Below are 20745 nucleotides of genomic sequence, written 5' to 3' on the forward strand. Positions count from 1 at the left end.
ATTAATGGAGACAACTACAGTATAAAGGTTTAAGCACCCTTCAATCACGTACAGTTCACGTAGCCTCTGCTCCACTTGCCGCATACTGAGAAAAACACACTTGATCTTCAGGGACCTTATGAGCGCAGACATTTCAGTCCACAGAATAATCAAAATTAATATACAAATGATTAAAATTTCACAGGTAAGATGCACACATTAGTAAACATTTGCTGGCTTGTCTTGTCTTGAAAACAGTATTTAAAATCAATATATTTACACGTTACATTTACATGCCATTTGGCAGATGCCCTTATACATACATTTTTATACAACTGAGCAACTTAGGGTTAGGGGCCTTGCTCAAGTGACCAGCAGTGTTAGTTTTTGAACCCACAACCTTCCGGCAGTCCAACACCTTAACCACAGAGCTACCATTTTCCACATTATGTATTTCTGAAGTCATATTTAGTACTGGACCAACAATATATACAGCTGATCCAGTAATAGGACTTCATAAATTGATAATGTGGAAATATATTCACATGTATTTCTCAGAACAATCGTCACCAAAGACCAAAAGTGCACCAGAGGACAACTAAGAATTTGTTAGGATTATTTGAGTGTTTCACAGTCGAAGGTTGCATAAGGTTGACGAACATGGTCAAGGCAAGACATTTATAAATAGAATCAAACATTTTTTATATCTAAACATACCCAAATTCTGTTCTAGCCAATATTCAGAAATGAGAAGAAAATGTAAATCTTTATGGTTATAAATAAACCCCAATAAATTCAGAGATTTTGCATGACTATCGGAGCGAGACTACAATTCTTACACTTCAGCCTTGTCCATGTGTCTTCTCATATCTACATTTTAGATAAAAGGGGAAGTCAGGCTTAGAAAAAACACCAAAGGAAGTAGCTACAAGTAAGTTAAAACAAGGAAGCTCACAAAAACTACCACTTAAATAGAACTGCTTATTAAGGTCTGTGACAAATTTTCTGTAATTGGTTTTAGAAACTGGATTTACAGCAATAAGTTCTCGATAAAAGTCACCTGACTCGCTGGATTTAAAGATTCTTTCGTTCTTGAGCCAGTGGTCTAAGTATTGCTGCAGTGTCTCAACTATCCATAGTGTTTCTGGCCATACCACATCCTGTTGAGCTAAGCAGCGCTTCAACATGGTTGTCACAGCACAGTCATACAGATTCAAGTAGAAGAGAATTGAAGACTCCGTATATAAGGTAAAGATCTATTTCAATACATCTTTCTTTACTGCCCTAACAAATAAATAATTGTGTTTATTATTGGAAAATAAAGAAATAAAAGCCACGTATTAATAATCATAAATTTTACAGCAGGCGGTCTAGATAATCGTGCATGTCTTAAATTAAACTTATGTTTTATTGTTCTTATGCATTTGAATTTTTTTTTTGTTTAATCGTTTCATTTTTGTAATTTTTGTTTCATTTTTCATTGATTTGTGTTAGCATTTTTATAGATAATCTGTTATTAATTTTCAGTTTTTGAACACACACTTCATTTGTGATGAAAATTAGGCTTGGATTCTATGAAAGGAAAATGTTTTAAACATGTGCATTCTCAGGGTCTGGGAACAAAATATAATTTATAATTCTACAAAAATTGTATTTTTGTGAATTACAAATGCTTCATTCTTCACATCATGAAGCAGGTGTGTGTATGTTGTGGGTTAGCATATCTGATGCTTATGCTTATTAGTTACTTTGAAGTAAACTTTAAATGGTTGCCTTCTGCCTTCTGCCTTTTCGTGTAGTTGGATTTATTCTGAAAGCTGGACTTTTCAGTTTTAATTATGGCTGTCTGCAGCATTCTAATTATGACTGACATCTATGTCATTGGAAAAAAGACACGTAACCCATTACATTTCTAATAATATAGACAATGTCATTTTTACCATGAATTTCATAAACGTACTACATAGCTTTCTAAAAATTACGTTTTCAGCAATAATTCCTTAGCAGCTAAAATTAAAATTCACTTCCCTTTGCTTAAATCCATACTGCTGTGGATTACATATGACAATTAAGGCTGATAAATCTTTGATTATTTATACAGTAGCAATCAAAGCCAAACTCAAGTAAGTAAGAAATATGTGTGGTATTATTACTTATTTCTTTTGGATTTATTCTGTACTTGGGTTTTCATATAAGCAACTGGATGTAAATGTCTTTTATATATGTATATTAAATGTCTTTTTTATAAATGCCAAAAGGAACCTCAGCACACATGGTGTCATTTGTACATCACTATTTTTATGCCACGGTGGAGATAAGTGAGGATAAATGCAGCAGGTGGTCTTATCAGTTGTCTCCAGCAGTATAGACAGATCACATTGATTAGCTTTGGATCAGTGAAGCAATGTCATGTACCGTTGTTCAGTGTTGTACCTTTGTAACTTGTTTAAAAATAAGAAGTCTGATGTTTTACCCTGTCACTTTTTTGTCTGCTTATTTCTGCTGGGTGTGAGATGATACTAACTGAGCAATGTCATTTAGGCCAAGTAAAGCTAGACTGCATTTTATGGAACTTTTTGTGGTTATGGCTGCATGTCAGGAGGACTTGACTCCTACCTGCACTCGTCTTCCTCTCTTTCAAGTTTAAACGGTGCGTTTAGATTTTCACAGTGTTAAAGGTGGGCTGTAAATTTTGATTGTGAATGAAAAAACAAAGACACAAACATTTGCACTGGCTTTTTTTTTTTTGGTTGCATGCATTTTGACTGTATGACAGCTTAATTAGTATAACTTAACTGTAAAAAGTGCTGGTGTAAATGTTTATATTTCTGTGCCTAATTCACATAGATAAGTAAATAATAAGTAATAATACATAACAGGACATTATAGGGAAAAAATCAACAACACGGTGGTGTGATGTAATAATAATGGAGCTGATTGAGAGTTTTATTTCTTTTATACCACAGAAACTTTTCAATAATTAGCATTTTTAGTTTATCAAAAAATAACACCTCATACATTTCATCTATTAATAGTTCGTCCAAGAAACAACTCAGTTCCTGTTATAACATGTTATAACAGCTAAAACAGTTGTTTCCTCACTAGCTTCTCTTTTCTCTCTCTCGCTCTCTCTCTCTCTCTTTCTCAAAAAACAAAAAACAAAAAAAAACAGCTTGTCATGTTACCGAGAAAACAGAAAGTCCCCCATGGCAAAAGACAGAAAACACAAAACTGGTGTTACAGAGCACTGACACTGGAGACTCATTTCTGAAATCATTGACCATGTGAATTATGTCTTTGTTAAATAACACAATTTTAAATGTGGTTATTATTAAGCTTAAATAAAAGTATAAAAACAAAAAATGTTATTCAAAAAATTTAATTAAAACCTGTGAATGAATTGTTACTATAGAAACAATAATATATTAGAGAGTGCATTAATATAAACCTGTAGTTAGAATTAGATTTGTCTTTACTGTCAGATCAGAACGGCTGTTACAGAAAAGTATTCAACACTTTCTGCCCAATCAGGTTGAGGTATTAAATAGCACTGTAGTAAAATATAACCACGAGACCCTGGTGAGGTGACGGTAAATGCCTGAACATCTCAGCTTTCATCATGAAGCATCAATTATTCAACTACAGTGAACCTAAAAGTGTGTAGTGTGTAGTAAAGTCTGGAATGTGGACGCATTGGTGAGATTTGGGAATTTGTTCATTTTACAGACTTTGACTACGAGAGTAAGTCAGCAATTTCATGTCTTTTGAGTTTTTTTTCTATGCAGCTGATATTATATTTGTGCATTACTGAGTTTACGTGCTGTCTATAATATTGAAACTAAATATAAAACAAATTCCATATACAACATAGTAAACTGTAACAAAAAGTGATATACTTATTCATGTTTCAGCTAAATAAGTAGCCGTTTAGTTGGATGATGTGTATTTGAGTAGAAAGAACAGCACAACATGGACTGTTAGAGTAAATATTAGCATTTTTATTGTACTGTTACATAAGTCCTGTTATATTATGCTGAATAAATATTGCTCCATATCTAAACTTAAAAATAAACCCCAGTTATTAGTCACTTGTCGGGTCTTTTATAACGATGCAGTGATGAAGTATGAAGTATCAAAAATATGTCACTTGCGGTAATAGAATAATATAAATAACAAAGTTTCTCAGAAAGTCATTGATGAAAAAATATTGTTTTTTTCATCAACGTTCATCAAGGTGAACATGTATCTTAACTCTAGACCATATAATGAATAAAACTTTACCCATTTTTGTACAGGTAACGAGTGAGTAGGACTTCTTCGGGCAGTCAGTGGTGAGTGAGCAGTCATGGCAGACCAGGTGCAAGGCTTGTCCTATTTCTATGGCAACATCACTCGAGAAGAAGCTGAGCACTATCTGAGGCAAGCAGGCATGAGCAATGGCCTCTACCTGCTCCGCCAGAGTCGCAGCTACCTGGGAGGATTTGCACTGTCTATAGCCTATAGCCATCAATGTTACCACTACACCATTGAGAGAGAGATGAACGATACATACGCCATAGCAGGTGGAAAATCCCATCGCACTCCAGTGGATGTGGTCGATTACCATGCTCAGGAGACTGACGGCCTGGTGTGTCTGCTGAAAAAGCCCTGCAATCGGCCCAGAGGCGTCGAACCCAAGGTGGGAGCTTTCGAGGATCTGAAGGAGAAGCTCATCAGGCAGTATGTGCAGCACACATGGAAGCTAAAGGTTAGTGCTAGATCTTCTCTTTTATGTAGAACACTGGCCTGAAATAAGACTCCTTCTAAGTTTAGCAAGTTTATGTCTGAGTCTAAGTCCGAGTCTAATACAACATGGTTGGAAGTAAACACTATATTATTCACATTCTGAATAATATAGGGCCAATTTAATGTAACAAACGAGCAAATATACTCGATTATATTAATATTTTATACTAATTATTCTTACAAGTATTGTATTATTTTAACATAGAATTTAACATTGTAGAAGGAAACATAGAGTAATATATATTATATCTATAATATAAAAATAAGTACTTTATTGGCAACTCCTTTACTTTTACTGTAGAATTACTGCATATTTTACAGTAATTGTTTCACAGCGTAGCTTCAATACTTTTTATGTACTAATGGAAACAAAAATCAAAACAAGGTGTGTGATGTTATATGGATGTAGATTTTATCTGAGTATTTTCTCAACCCAGTAAAACTTTCAAATAAAACAAATGCTGAATTTTATATTGTGTGTAATTAAGTGGGTGTTAATGTCTAATACTGTATGTGAATCCCTCGGAACTAGAATGTTACTGGTAAATTTTGCTAAACAAACAAATGTAAGAAAATAACCAACTTTAAAGAAAAATACATATATATTTCATAAGAAACAACATGATGTCAGCATGGTCTGTGCACTCAGGTTTCTCTTCATGCACTCGTACGCTTGTTGTAGATTACACGCAGTAGTTAGAGGTGAGACTACAAACTTAGAAACACCCCACCAATCACTTAGCCCTCTCATTTCCGGTGGGTGTTTGCTTCAGTTTCAAATCTTCGTGTAAAAGGAATGTTTAAATAACTACTTTGATAAATATATTAAAGTCAATTATAAGACATGCATTCAGTGACTAACAATATATTGATTATCCTTTAAAGTCACCATGTATTTATTTATCTTTACACACATGAAAAACTGAGAAGCTTATTAAAACCTCAGCATTTCTAATGTTTGATTATGATCTCAGTGGTGTGTGAATGTAAAAGTCTCTCTTAGTGTTTTATTTTCAACTTTAAATTTTTTCTGTTCTGTTTCTCTTTATTTATTTCATTCTCTAATGAGTTGTGAATTATATGTGAAATATAAATGAATGATGAGAGTAAGCAAAATGAAAAACAGCAGGCTATGATGAAAATCAGAATGACTTCCTGAAAATGTTTTTTTTATTCTTTTCTTTCTTTAAACCAGTGGTTTGCTGTAAATCACTGCACCAGTTCCTGTTGTTTCTCGATATCCTTTTAACTGAACTAAATCTGACCAAGCTTAGACAGAATTAAACAGGACAAAATCAAACATTTTTGAAAGTCTAAAGTAGTCCATAAGCAATCACAAGGCCGAGATTTTTTTTTGTTGCCTGTTGCATGTAACCCATAGATTCTTGGTATTCTAAGATAAAGACTGCGTGTATCTTTAGTGGTTATCAAGAACTTCTATGTTTTGCGAAGGCTGGAACTGGAACTAACCAACTGGAAGTGTTAACTGAAAGATTTTTTGTCTGTCTACTGATTATAAAAATAGAACAAACTAATTCTTGTTTGCTTTGAATTTATTACAAAAGAAAAATCATATAAATGAATTATGCATCAAATATTTTAAGAAAAATGCTTTTAACATTTTAACATCATAATGCATTGTATTTTTATCAGGGTCACTCATTGGAGCAGGCTATCATCAGTCAGAGGCCTCAGCTGGAGAAGCTGATTGCCACTACGGCACATGAGAAGATGCCCTGGTTTCACGGGACCATATCACGGGAAGACTCTGAGCCACGTTTACTTAACCGTCCCACCAATGGCAAATTTCTGTAAGTACAATAAAAAGCTCTTTCTTTCACAAGAAGTGAATTAAAGATTCAAAAACTATGAAATGAAAAGAGATGCAGCAAAATATTTTTTAAACCATTATTCACAAAATGTAAATTATAGTCATTTCAGATTAGTAATGATATATTTTATAAACCTTGTTATTATTTTGAACTGGGGTTTAAAATATTTTATAATAAATAACTGTGTGTAGGATTAACAAACATTGCCAGCACATAGTTTCCTACTTTTTCAAGTGTATTTATTATTCACTGTTTTTTAATAGGCAGTACAAAAAGATTTCTTCTCACTGTGAGCTTTACATAACTCATAAATACATTTTAAATCATGTACATTAATGTACAAAATTATACATTGTACATCAAAAATCCCATAACTCAGCTAGTTTCAGCTAATTTTATACAGAAGAAATTAAGTATTTTAGTTTTTCTGTGAGTCTAAATTGATTATAATTGTTCAGTCCAACTGGAGAAAAGAGTCTTTTTATGACTATGTACTTAAATACCATGCAACACCCACAGACAAAAAGGCTGAGGGGCTGAGAGAGACAGAAAGAGAGAAAGAAGCAGAAGCAGGCACTGTGGTTTCCGCTCTCACACTGTTGTACAGGACTTCCTGAAATGACCAAAGATGTGTGTGTGTGTGTGTGTGTGTGTGTGTGTGTGTGTGTGTGTGTGTGTGTGTGTGTGTGTGTGTGTGTGTGTGTGTGTGTGTGTGTGTGTGTGTGTGTGTGTGTGTGTGCGTGTGTGTGTGAGAGAGAGAGAGAGAGAGAGAGAGAGAGAGAGAGAGAGAGAAGGAGAGTGTGAGAGAGAGAGAGAGAGAGAGAGAGAGAGAGAGAGTGATCATTTAAGAATTATGTGTACATGCATGCAGTTAATCCAGACTTACTGACACACTTAGTAAAGAAGTCTTCATTAAATGTCTTTGTGCTACTTAGCTTCCTCCCAATTTGAAGATCTGAAATAAACTGTAACTATATTAAAATTTAGTTCCCCATCAAGCCAACAGAACAGCTTCAGTGCACAGAGGCACAGATACTAGTCTCTGCATCTCTGCTCGATCGATGAACACCATTCCTTCAAAACATCATTTTGATGGACTTTTTTTGGGAAATGCTGTCTAACATGTTACGAATGATGGTGGAGAACGCTGTCTAACATGTAACGAACGATGGTAGAGAATGCTGTCTAACATGTTAGGCCAAAATAATTGTTTAATTACAGTGGCCTTTTAATGTATGAAACATGTTTTCCTTTGTCACTATCTTGGTTGTCTAAAGTTGAAAATAAATATGTAAATTGAAACTGATCTAGTGTCACTAAGTAGCATGCACTATAGTAAACTGGACAATTTTATTATTCTGTCCTTCTTCTTGGTTTTTGTCAACTCAACAGAATCCGGCAGCGAGATAACAATGGCTCCTATGCACTCTGTCTTCTCCACAATGGCCAAGTCATGCACTATCGCATTGACAGGGACAAAGCTGGCAAACTCTCTATTCCTGATGGGAAAAAGTTTGACACACTTTGGCAGGTACTGATTGTATACAGGAAATTAACTCAAACACACACACACACACATATATATATAGATCTGTAAGAATACACTGAATGTTTCTGCATCACAAAATTTGCTAAAAGTTTTTGTGTCCATCAATAAATTTATTTAAATTAACTTCCTTTAACCACTAATATAGAATGTTGCATTGAAACTACAGGTGGTTGTGGATTTTTAACTTTTAAACTATTTAAAATTTGAATCATTTGTATTTCTACTCATAGCTGGTGGAGCATTATTCATATAAACCTGATGGCCTGCTCCGGGTGCTGGTGGATCCCTGTCCACGACCCGAAGGTAGCCATCTTTACTCTAAAGATCAGTGGATTCATTTTTAATTGTGCAGATGGATGGATGGATGGATGGATGGATGGATGGATGGATGGATGGATGGATGGATGGATGGATGAATCGGTGGATGGTTGAATTGCCTGGTGAATGAATGGATGAATGGATGGAGGGAGGAGATACTACTGTAGGTATAAATTCTATAAATTGAAGAATGTAGAAATGTACTGTAGGTACAAATTAATACACTTATTTGGCAAAAAGGAGAGAAGGAAGATCAAATCAATTTCTAGATGGTTGTCAGGTGAAATGAATGGTGGGATAATATATAGTTAGTTGTTTGGTTGGTTAAATGAATGTATGGACAATGTATCTATGGATGAATGTATGGTGTATGTATGGATAGATAAATAGATTGATGATTTATAAATGGTAAGTTGTATGGATTGATGGATGATGTATAAATGGTTGCTTGTATGGATGGATGGATGGATGGATTGGATAAGGTGTTGATGTAGATAAGTTGTGTGAGATGTGCCAATGGAAAATTCTATACTATTTTTGTTATGTATTAATGTTTATGTTTTTGTGCTCAGGCCCACCTGCACTTCCTGGAAATCATCCTGATGTGAGTATTGCTCAACCATCATTATTAAATAAAGAATATGGAGTGCATATTTTAAAGAAGAAAGTAATACAATATTTACAATGTAATAAAGTTTACCAGCGATATTTATATTGTCAGACAGATAAAATTACCTCGTGTCTGATCTAAATAAAACTAATACTAAACTAAACTAATAAAAACTATTAAGATTTATTTTTTCGATATAAGTATCAGATTTAAGTAGCATTAAAACAAACTAAGAGCAGATATAAACAATTAATATTATTTAAGCACAAGCTGCTATAAACTTTGCTGTGTATCACAATATTGACAACCCTCTCAGTAGAAACTGTTGGTTCAGACAGAATGAATTTTTAGCTTAGTATGACAGAAATGTCTCTAATTACTGTGTCATTCATGTTAAGGCTTAACGTACACCTCAGATCCTTCTGAATAACTAATTGCATGTATTTGCTTTTTATTATTATTCTTATCATTAATATTATACTAAATTATACTATACTAAAAAGTGCATGGGTCACATTAACTAAATGTTCAGTACAATAACTTTATCCTCTTCAAAATTGTGGTTTTCTAGCTGGGTGGCACAAGTGGAATTCTCTCCAGAATCAGATCCGCTTCCTTCCCCAAACCTGGTCTCAAAAAGGTGCACAAATATGCCAACCCCTCCTCTCTGCCCCGGTGGTACAACCTCTGCATGGCTGTCATCTGCCACTACGTGTGGTTTTTCCCTGCTAATCCATCGTTTGTTGCCTACATCCCTCTCATCTGCACTCTCTTATCTCTTCTTCCACTCACCTGCACTTCATCTGCACAGTCCATCATTCACCATCCCTTTAGTCACTGCCTTTGTGTTTGATGCCTATGTCAGTTTCAAAGCTAAAATTCGATTGGTTTTACAACATGTCTAATACATCTATTAGCTGTGAAAATATTTCTCTAACACTTGGTAACTAAAGTTATTTAGTAAATACCTGCAAAATAGCAATCTATACTATTACTTTGTAGGTTTTGCACACTGATATCGAATATGCAATGCAAAATTAGTCATTAGTACTTCATTCCAGGAAATTCCAGTCAAATGTTTTGGACACACCAAGTAGTTATAGGCTTCACACTGCTGTTACTGTTTATGTAGGACAGGGCATGAAAGCCTTTATTATCGCCACATATACATTACAGCACAGTGGAATTCTTTTCTTCACATACCCCAACTGAGGAGGTTGGGGTCAGAGTGCAGGGGCAGCTATGATACAGCGCCCCTGGAGCAGAGAGGGTTGAGGGCCTTGCTCAAGGGCCCAGCAGTGGCAGCTTGGCTGTGCTGGGCCTTGAACCCCGATCCTCTGATCAACGACCCAGAGCCTATCAAAAATATGATATAATAATAGTGGAATTATACCGTGCCTAAGAATGTGTAAAAGTATATATTGTTACTGTTGTTGTTTAGTAGTATTTTTGTATGTAGCTCTAATGACAAATGGTTGTGTCTATATACAGTATAGATTCTACAGCTACAGGGCTGTCAAGTGTCACGCATTGAGAGTGACAGTCACGCATTTCGGTCTTTTGTCACGCTCTGCCGCCACACATCGTATTTCTCACGCAGAAAAACTTTTCGACTTAATCATATATCATATATTTAATATGCCGCAGCGCCCAAAATGTATCAGTCCGCACCGCTGTCTCTATGGAACCGGGCAGGAATCAAGCGCGTCTCAGTTCTTAGTCGAGCCTGACACTGATCAGCCAATCAAAAAAAAGAGGCTACACAATAGCCAATCAGTAAATAGCACTATCTGGGTAAGATTTAACGGAACAACCAATGAAAAAAAAACATTAATTAGAGAGGGTATTTTCGATGGTCGGTTTGAAACGTTGTCCTCAATCATGACACTAAAAATGGCTGGGCTTGAGCCGAACTGTTTTAAATGAGTAATATTACAAATGGTAAAGGATTCCAAAAAGGCAACAAACACTTACAATAAACAACACCAGTCATAGTCTCTCTCTCTCTCTCTCTCTCTCTCTCTCTCTCTCTCTCTCTCTCTCTCTCTCTCTCTCTCCTTCTCACACACACACACGCACACAATAAATAAATAAATAAATGGAAATTAAACAAATGCATTGTATTTGGTTAAATTGCGGTCAGTAATCCTTACCATACAACAATTCCCCTATTATTTATTTATTTATTTTGGGGTGGGGGTGGAGATGTCACGCTTGCCTGTCTTCAAACCTTGAGAGCCCTGTAGCTAGTTATGAAGAAAATTAGGTAATGCAGTAATCAGGGATCCAATTGGTTGTATGATTTACTTGTTATGTGTTAGTTTAGTTTGGAGATTATGCAGAAGCTAACTAGAACACTCTCTAGAAGCACCAAAGATTGTTGCTACTTCCTTCCTAGTTGTATTTTTCTTCATGACTTTATACAATTTTAATAGGTTTTTCTTCCATTTTTCGTTTGGGAAAATTATCTGGACATAGTTAGTAAAGCTGTGATTGGAGAAATGAAGATGTTTCGAGAAATACAAAGAGGAAACCATTTAATTGTGTTGCTTGACTCCATCGTACCTAATTTGCATATATATATATATATATATATATATATATATATATATATATATATATATATATATATATATATATATATATATATATATATATATAATAGATTATTGCCTGTCACTTTTTATCCAGCTAGTGTGAATGAGGGTTTCATTTAATCGGTTGTGTCCAAATGTTTGACTTGTGTTGAGTTTCAGTGTACAAAATCCTTACTATCAAATATATACCATTAAACAGAAGGTCTGTACCATGGTTTATATGTTATACTGCCACCTAGTGCTTACTGGGAAATGATGCTGACAAATGTGCCAAAAGATTAAAGATGCTATCCTTTATAGACCTTATTACACTCAGGCATAAGGTAATATCTTGAATCATATTCAGCTTTTTCTCATTAGTTTCAATTAATAACTGATTTATCCCTTCCTACACTCTTAGAAAAAAAGGTTAAATCTGGAACCCTATGGGATTCTTTGGTTTGTCTGTGTGTTGAACCATAAAGTGTTCTCTAAGGAGAACCCATAACTATTCACAGAACAATTTTTTTTTCTAAGAGTGTATCTCTTCTTTTTGTGTGATGAGATTTATCCTATGGCTTTTTGACTTATTTACAGACTCAGATTCTCTTCTCTCTCATGGTCTTATAATAGAAATCTATTAATTTATTAAAGGCATGATTTATGCAAAAAGGCCATGAAGGAGACTGGGAAACAGTGTGTGGTGTGATTTGCTTGTGTGCCATTTCATGGACACAATTTGTCATTACAGTTTTTCTCATCTGCTTACAAATAACAATTCTACACTCATTCAGCAAATTAAAAAGCTGGCTACAAAAAACAGGGAAATTGCACAGACTTAAAGATAAAATTGTATAGAAATGTATCACAATTTTTTTTATAATAGAAAACAAAATTGTAACTGTCACTGAATGAATGAATGAATGAATGAGTGAATGAATGAATGAATGAATGAACCAAAAGATTCAATAATTCACAAAAAATTTGTCCATTTATGAAGATAACAAGTCTGCTCATTTCTTTTCAGCCAGAGAATTTTGTTCTCAGTCATTGAAAAATCTTCTGTTTCTCCCATATTCAAATCATGGCTATGTAATGTAACATGGCTTTTCCATTAGGACTTTTATAATCATGCATACTGTCCCAATTGAAAGCTCTCTGGTTGAACCCTTGGCTGGCAGTAACCATGTCATGTGTTATTCTGTGGCATTCCTGCATATAAATAACTCTTTCATGTATTGTACCTTCGCAGAAACACGTATCTCTCTGCCTTTGTATTTTATTGAAAGTAACATATTGACTTTATTTTTCTCATTTCATAGACAGCGTTAAAGAGGTGTAAAGAAAAGATCTTAGATGTTTGCCCTAGTAAGGTCAGTGTCTTTTCACTGATTTCTAAATGCATGCATTTTACAGTATGTTATAGCTCTCCCAAAATATGGTGTGAGACTTGTTCGTGAGGTTTTTGAAATGCCTGAAGATGGAGCACTTGTTTTGCAAAAAAAGTATTTAAGCAGAAGACTTCCATGGGTTGGGAAAAGAACAATTATTCAATTGAGAAATTTGTGCTAATATCATTATGTAAGCATTTACGAAAGACTGTAATTAGCCAAAGTGTGTCTGTGTATCTAAATAAATCACAGGTTTCCAACACTGTTCCTGAAGTAACACACCTCATTCTACTAAATGTGCAGGATGTGAACAAGGTGTACTTCCAGTCCAGAGTTGGAAACTTGTGAATTTGACCATGTGTGCCCAAGTACCTGTATCTTTACCAATCTAATCTGTTTATTATCCTGTATGCCTACAGCTTACATCATACCTTCGCAAAAATCATGAGACAGATAATCCTTATTCACCGGGGGCAGCAGTGCCTACCACAGGTTAGTTGACATGACCCATGTTCCCCCAATCAGCCCTTGTTCGTATAGGTCACAACCTGAATACACTCAACATCATATATAGCAGTAAGGGTGCTGAAAGGAACTGATAGTGTTTCCCTTCTGTCTTTTTGCTCTTTGTACATGCAAACACAGAGGATTTACCCATGAGCAGTGAGGTGTATGAGAGTCCATATGCTGACCCTGATGAACTACGCTCAACTACAGTGGACCGGAAAAACCTGATCCTTGAGGATGGAGAGCTTGGCTCAGGCAATTTCGGCACAGTCCTTAAAGGCATTTACCAAATGAGGAAGTGAGTTGTTCATGGGCAGGATCTTGAACTCTTTGTCCTGCATAGTTAATTATTTTCCCTGTTCTTACACAAGGTAAGACTATTTCCCGATTAGCCGAATCAAGTTAATCAGGATTAGGATCCATGTGTGGGTTACATGCATACTGATTTTTGGATATCAGTGAAGTGAAGATGAAAATCAAATGACTTCTTCAAACATTATATGTATGAACAAATAAGAATTAGAGTCTGTTGTAGTGCAGATGTAAAGGGCTTATATTGTGAGAATCTTATTATTATTATTATTATTATTATTATTATTATTATTATTATTATTATTATTATTGTTATTATTATTATTATTATTATTATTATTATTATTATTATTATTATTATTATTATTATTATTATGGATTTATATTATAGGTTTATAATACACAAATACAAATATATACAAAATATATTCATTCATTCATTCATTTTCTACCGCTTATCCGAACTACCTCGGGCCACGGGGAGCCTGTGCCTATCTCAGGCGTCATCGGGCATCAAGTCAGGATACACCCTGGACGGAGTGCCAACCCATCGCAGGGCACACACACACTCTCATTCACTCACACATCAACACACTACAGACAATTACAAAATATATACAAAATATATATACAAAATGTATACTGGGATTTCATCTCAAATTGCTCTGCACTGGTCACTAGAGGAATAAGGGAAAACATTGTGTCCACACAAACAGAAAAGCTAGCTACAGAGCATATACAAAACCAAGGGTTTGACCCAAGAAATTAGATAATATGTAATTCATAGCACCGTATAAATAAATCTAAAGGTGTTAAATGAATGAATTTTAAGCAATACACAAAATTTTTTGTTCCACGATTCAAGATTCAAGATTTTGTCCGATAGGCAGTTATATACAATATACAGCTTGCAGTGAGGTGAAAACCCGGGCTATTTCTCACAGATTGTGCATGTAATTAAACTACATTTTAAGGTTAAAAAATAATAATAGTGCAAATGATAAGAAATAAAAAGAGGTATTAGAATGTGTTGTGCTATTTGGTACATGTAATAACAGTTTTGAGTTACATGCAGAAACTGTAGTTACATGTACTGTAGTAACTATATATTCAAATGGCAACACATACATGTTGAAAATTGATGACTTGCTAGTGGAATCATCTGCTGTATTAAATGGTTGTTCTAGTGTGTTGAAATACAGGAAATACAGATATAAAACACAAGGGAGTGTACAGTGTAAATGAAACTCTCAGAAATCTGTCAACCAGCATGAAGTGTGTCATTTTGACAATATTTTAAGTGTGTGTGTGTGTGTGTGTGTGTGTTTGTGTGTGTGTGTGTGTGTGTGTGTGTGTGTGTGTGTGTGTGTGTGTGTGTGTGTGTGTGTGTGTGTGTGTGTGTGTGTGTGTGTGTGTGTGTGGTGTCTGTGTGTGTGTTCTGTGTGCGTGTGTGTGTTTGTGTGTGAACACAGAACACAGAAACAGGTAGCAGTAAAGATCCTGAAGAACGATGATAACAATGCTGCAGTACGGGACGAAATGCTTCGTGAGGCTGAAGTCATGCAGCAGCTGGACAACCCCTACATAGTGCGTATGATCGGCATCTGTGACGCCGAGAACCTCATGTTAGTCATGGAGCTGGCTGAGCTTGGCCCTCTGAACAAGTATCTGCAAAAGAAAAGGTATGATAATATTAATCATTTTAGTATCACAGACCCTTTACCACACAATATGTTCTCTAGGTTATGCTTAAATGCTTTGGCAAATAGCTAATTACGGAGATTGAACATGACTTCTGCACCTTGTTCTTCACACAGACTTCCAATTAAAAACGTCACTGAGCTTGTGCATCAGGTCTGTATGGGGATGAAGTACCTGGAGGAGCATAATTTCGTTCACAGAGACTTGGCAGCCCGCAACGTGCTGTTAGTCACACAGCACTATGCAAAAATCAGTGACTTTGGCCTGTCCAAAGCCCTCACCAGTGAGCATGATTATTATGAGGTATGCTTCACCTCCAGAAGACTTTTCCTTGAGCTGAAATGAAGATGGTAATCTAATCCTATATGACTTCAGATGCTTTGGATTTCAGTGAGCCAGACGTTTTAATTAAAGTGACGTCAGATAATGCAAAGTGTCAGTAAATGAATTAAACATAGCTGAACTGTTTAAACATACAACATTCCATTCAGTGCAATAGCAGAGTCAGGAATTAATTTCAGGGGAAATAAAGAACATTGTGGGGACAGTATCAGAAGTGCTAATAGGGTTTTGTTGTTTAATTACTAAAGGCACAATCTGCTGCCAGTGAATCCTGATGTATTGATGTATTAATGATGTTAATATGCATAAGCAAAAAGATTTAAAGTCATTCAGAGAAAATGCCACATTTCTTACATTCGCTGAACAAAAGCAATTTTTATGCACGTGATAGCTCAAATCCTATGATTAAAAGTTTTGTGGTAACAAAATGTTAAAGTTATTCTAAGGTTTTTACTAACTACAATATTCTTCTGCTAAGAGTGGAGCTACCTAGCTACTGTAGACTAGTAGCTTTTAAAAACAAATATAAAGTAATGGAACAACCTACGGTAGTAACAACAGACTTGGCTGTAGGTTGGACCAGTGATCAGCAGAAAGTCTGTAATCTTCTAATGAAGCTGTATGCAGATGTAGAATTAATCACCTGCTACAGATATTTAAATTGCATAATGATTTATAATATGAAGGGAGTCTAGTGTTTATGAAGCAGATAAACCAGGTATTAACTGTTCCTGTCTATTCCCTCTTGTTTAGTCTAAAGGTCATGGTAAGTGGCCTGTGAAGTGGTATGCACCTGAATGCATGAACTTCTTCAAGTTCTCGTGTAAGAGTGATGTGTGGAGCTTTGGAGTGCTGATGTGGGAGGCTTTTTCATATGGACAGAAACCATACAAGGTAAAGTCTGTATTACAGTATATAGTATCAACTTCGTGATCACTGTCACTTTCATGCAGAGTTACAATCATCTTAAAGTAGTAAAATATATACACAAGATACACACTTTTTCTGTTTTTATATACACTGTCCTATCCAAAGGCTATAGTCGCCTCAGACTTGCTCATTGGAGATAAATACAAACACATTCAAATATATCTAATATTAATCTTAAAATGTTTAATTATATTAATATCTATATTATTCTTTATATCAACCTTTTGTTTTATGTTTATGTTCTGTAAAGCTGCTTTGAGACCATGTCAATTGTTAAAAGCGCTATACAAAATTTTTTTAATTGAATTCAATTGGACTATATTTGTAGCCGTTTGTAGGATGCTACAAATATTACACCAAAGACTTTGCAAAATTAAAAAGTATACCACAGAATGAAATAGTATTACCAATAAACCAAAATGTCATACCGAACTTGATAACACTCATGAGTCACTTGTAAGACTGATTCTAATCTGCACTCTATAGGGGATGAAGGGAAATGAGGTAATCCAGTTGATTGAGAGTGGCGAGAGGATGGGCGCTCCACTTAACTGCCCATCTGAGATGTACAACATCATGTTGAAATGTTGGACATACAAGTGAGTGACTTCCTGTATTCTTATATCTAGCATTGCATTAGTTACAGTTATTCCTAGAACATATGATAATGGTGTAATTGGCCGATATCATTTTGTTAAGAATTTTTTTTATTTGCATCCTGATATAAAAAAAGATTAATCACAGGATAGGAAGAAATAGTGACATGTTTTCAGTATGAATCACTCTTGTTCTCAGTATAGGTTCTCTTGTATGACTTATATAACCTAAATTACATACGATGCTTATCACTTGGTCTAATAGATACAATAATATTTACAAGAATTATTAGAAACCATAAAAATCTTAGCAACTAATTAGCGTCATTTTTTTTTCTTTTAATCAGTATGAATATTCAACTCATTTACTGCTACAGATTTATTGTATAACATAAACCAAGTGAAAGTAACTTTTTTCCCTTCTCAGATTAAATCGTTAAATAAAAAAATGTAAAATAATTATAGAAATATTAAATATTAATATTTAAACGACCATTTGCAGATGCTATTAAGCATAAAAATAAATGCTTAAAATTAGATAAGTATAAGATTATTTCATGGTTTTCAAGGAGTAACAACGTGTATATGTTTATTAATCATATAGTCATAGTCATATATTATATTTTCACCCTGCTAATATGCTTATATTTTTGCACAGTACACATCTCTGAGTTTGAGTTGTCATTTACCCCAATGTAATTAAAAATCACCCCCTGGCTAGTCTTGCTGTATTGACTATAATACCACTGAACCAATGATTTAAACACCAAAATCACATTGTCGAAAACATCAGTTCACAATACAACAATCAAGTAATTGCTGTCTTATTTCTTCAGGCCGGATGAGAGGCCAAGCTTTTCTGTGGTGGAGCCCAGGCTAAGAGACTACTACTATGACATTTCTCAGTGACCAGCTGGAAGAAAACAGAATGAAGAGTCTTTCCCCAGGAGCAGTTTGTACATGGTTTTAAGGACTGGCCACACTGATTTATTTAATATAATGTACCTGCAAATTATCCAAGTCTTCTTCTTAATATTCCCTTTTTTGCAAGCCAAAGTTATGATGAAGTCAATGAGAGCCTGCTGTCTTGGTCATTTTTCTACATGTCTAAAGACCTGGTAATTAGCAATAACTGAAATTTTCACATCACCATTACTGCAATTTTTAAAATCATATAACTGTTTTCTATATTATGTGATTCTATTTAAATATTACCCTCTTTTACTGGTTTCATTAGAAGCATTTTAGCAGTAACTTTCACTGTTATTCTACATTATAGTTAATGTGCCTGTGGACTGGTACAACTTCTAATCTCCTAAATAGGTTAATGCACTGATCCACTCATCACACTTCTTGTCCCCATCCCTCAAACCATTGAGCGTCATCCCACTCACTTTTTTGGTACCTCTGCAAGCCTTCTGTAAAGATGACATACATAAACATAAATGTAAGCATGCTCTAAGACTTGGGAATGTGATGCCATGACACAGTATCTTACATTTTGTCAGCATGTCTCAGTAAAATAGCCCAACCCAGATTAGCTATTTGACAAGGTTTCATACAAACTGAGTGTACTAAATGTTTGAGTTGTTATAGTGGGAAGCTATTGTTCTTTAAGGAAAAGGCAAAACCAGAGATGGTAATATATGTAATATATGTAAACACAACAGGAATTCTTGTTATGGAAAAATAATCAACGAAAGGGTGTCTCGAAACAGCATGTCTGAAAGTGGTTTTATTCAAACAATGGCAAGATTTTTTTTTTTTCATCTTTTAAAGAAAAGCATCATATTTTGCATGTGTTTATCATTGCATTTAATGTTATCCAGGAAACAAGTTAGTTATAAAGTGCTGACAATAATCATCCCAATGCTAAATACATCAATATAGCAGTTTTAAATCCGTTCATGTGAAGTGTCGGCTATACAACTCTATATGTTAGACAAAAACCATTAATATAAGCCTGCTGATTTTATCCTCATACAAACCCTTGTCCTATAAATTCCTTTTAAACTTAAAAACATCTGAAACAATAATCTCAGCAATTTCAGCTGAGATGAAATGGCAGAAAATCCACAAATGAGGTGTGTAACAACACCGATTCGTTGAAGTCTGATAGCTTAGTCTGATTAAAAAAAAAAAGAACACAAGGCATTTAAATCTGTATGGAACAGCAGGTTGACACAAATAAATAAAATAAAATAAGCCACAAAAATAAGACAAGGTCTGGCAGAATGATGTTGGTCTTTCTTTTGAGCAGAAAATATCCTTCTATCCCTTTGCTCTTACCCCCTTTGCCATCATATTGAATATGATTGTTTCTTATTTATTACTAATTCTACCCATCAACGTTCTCTGGAATGGAATGGCAGCAGTTTAAAGTGCTCCTGACACTGAACTAGGTGGCATGCTGGTGCAGGAGATAGCTCTGCTTCCTCACACCTCCAGGGTCTCAGGTTCGGTAATAAGCTCAGGTGTCTGACTGACTGTTTGGAATTTCTGTGCATTTTCCCATGTTTAAATGGGTTTTATAGGCTGTCTTCTCCAGTTTCCATCACATCTTAAATACATGCTAAGGTAAATTGCCCCTAGTGTGAATGAGATTGTGTGTTTGATTGGCATCCCATCCTGGGTGTGTTCCTCTGTCATGCAGAGTGTTCTGGGGATAGTCTAGAGACTCATTATAACTCTCATCAGAATAAAGCAGTTAATGAAAGTGTGAGTGAGTGAGTGAGTGAGTGAGTGAGTGAGTGAGTGAGTGAGTGAGTGAGTGAGTGAGTGAGTGAGTGAGTGAGTGAGTGAGTGAGTGAGTGAGTGAGTGAGTGAGTGAGTGAGTGTGTGTGAGTGAGTGAGACTGAGTGAGTGAGTGAGTGAGTGAGTGAGTGAGTGAGTGAGTGAGTGAGTGAGACTGAGTGAGTGAGTGAGTGAGTGAGTGAGTGAGTGAGTGAGTGAGTGAGTGAGTGAGTGAGTGAGACTGAGTGAGTGAGTGAGTGAGTGAGTGAGTGAGTGAGTGAGTGAGTGAGACTGAGTGAGTGAGTGAGTGAGTGAGTGAGTGAGTGAGTGAGTGAGTGAGTGAGTGAGTGAGTGAGTGAGTGAGTGAGACTGAGTGAGTGAGTGAGTGAGTGAGTGAGTGAGTGAGTGAGTGAGTGAGTGAGTGAGTGAGTGAGACTGAGTGAGTGAGTGAGTGAGTGAGACTGAGTGAGTGAGTGAGTGAGTGAGTGGTTGCTATTGAATTATATAACAATCTGTCGCCAACGACAATAATGAATGAACTACAACAAATTTCTACACCTGAATTTGATTGAGATATGATTAAG

At 35.3% G+C, this 20745-nt stretch overlaps 1 protein-coding gene across 9 annotated transcripts; it reads left to right on the plus strand.

Annotated features, from left to right (window-relative positions):
• Positions 1–855: 855 nt before the first annotated feature.
• On the plus strand, positions 856–19646 carry syk (spleen tyrosine kinase). Of its 9 annotated transcripts, none has more exons than XM_047804732.1 (15): positions 860–1227; positions 4275–4726; positions 6418–6575; positions 7989–8127; positions 8376–8448; positions 9036–9067; positions 9645–9713; positions 12972–13022; positions 13460–13532; positions 13683–13845; positions 15332–15541; positions 15677–15863; positions 16656–16796; positions 17319–17431; positions 18265–19646. In XM_047804732.1, exons 2-15 carry the CDS (start codon positions 4325–4327, stop codon positions 18335–18337), a joined length of 1884 nt encoding a protein of 627 aa, XP_047660688.1. In that variant the 5' UTR covers positions 860–1227; positions 4275–4324; the 3' UTR covers positions 18338–19646. The 9 variants fall into 9 exon arrangements, 8 of the variants coding, with proteins under 8 accessions (XP_047660688.1, XP_047660689.1, XP_047660690.1 ...); XM_027141103.2 differs by having other exon boundaries at positions 862–1227; positions 13686–13845; XM_047804733.1 differs by lacking the exon at positions 12972–13022 and having other exon boundaries at positions 861–1227.
• The last annotated feature ends 1099 nt before the right edge of the window (positions 19647–20745 follow it).

This window comes from Tachysurus fulvidraco, chromosome 20 (assembly GCF_022655615.1).
Source record: "Tachysurus fulvidraco isolate hzauxx_2018 chromosome 20, HZAU_PFXX_2.0, whole genome shotgun sequence".
Taxonomy (NCBI): Eukaryota; Metazoa; Chordata; class Actinopteri; order Siluriformes; family Bagridae; genus Tachysurus; species Tachysurus fulvidraco.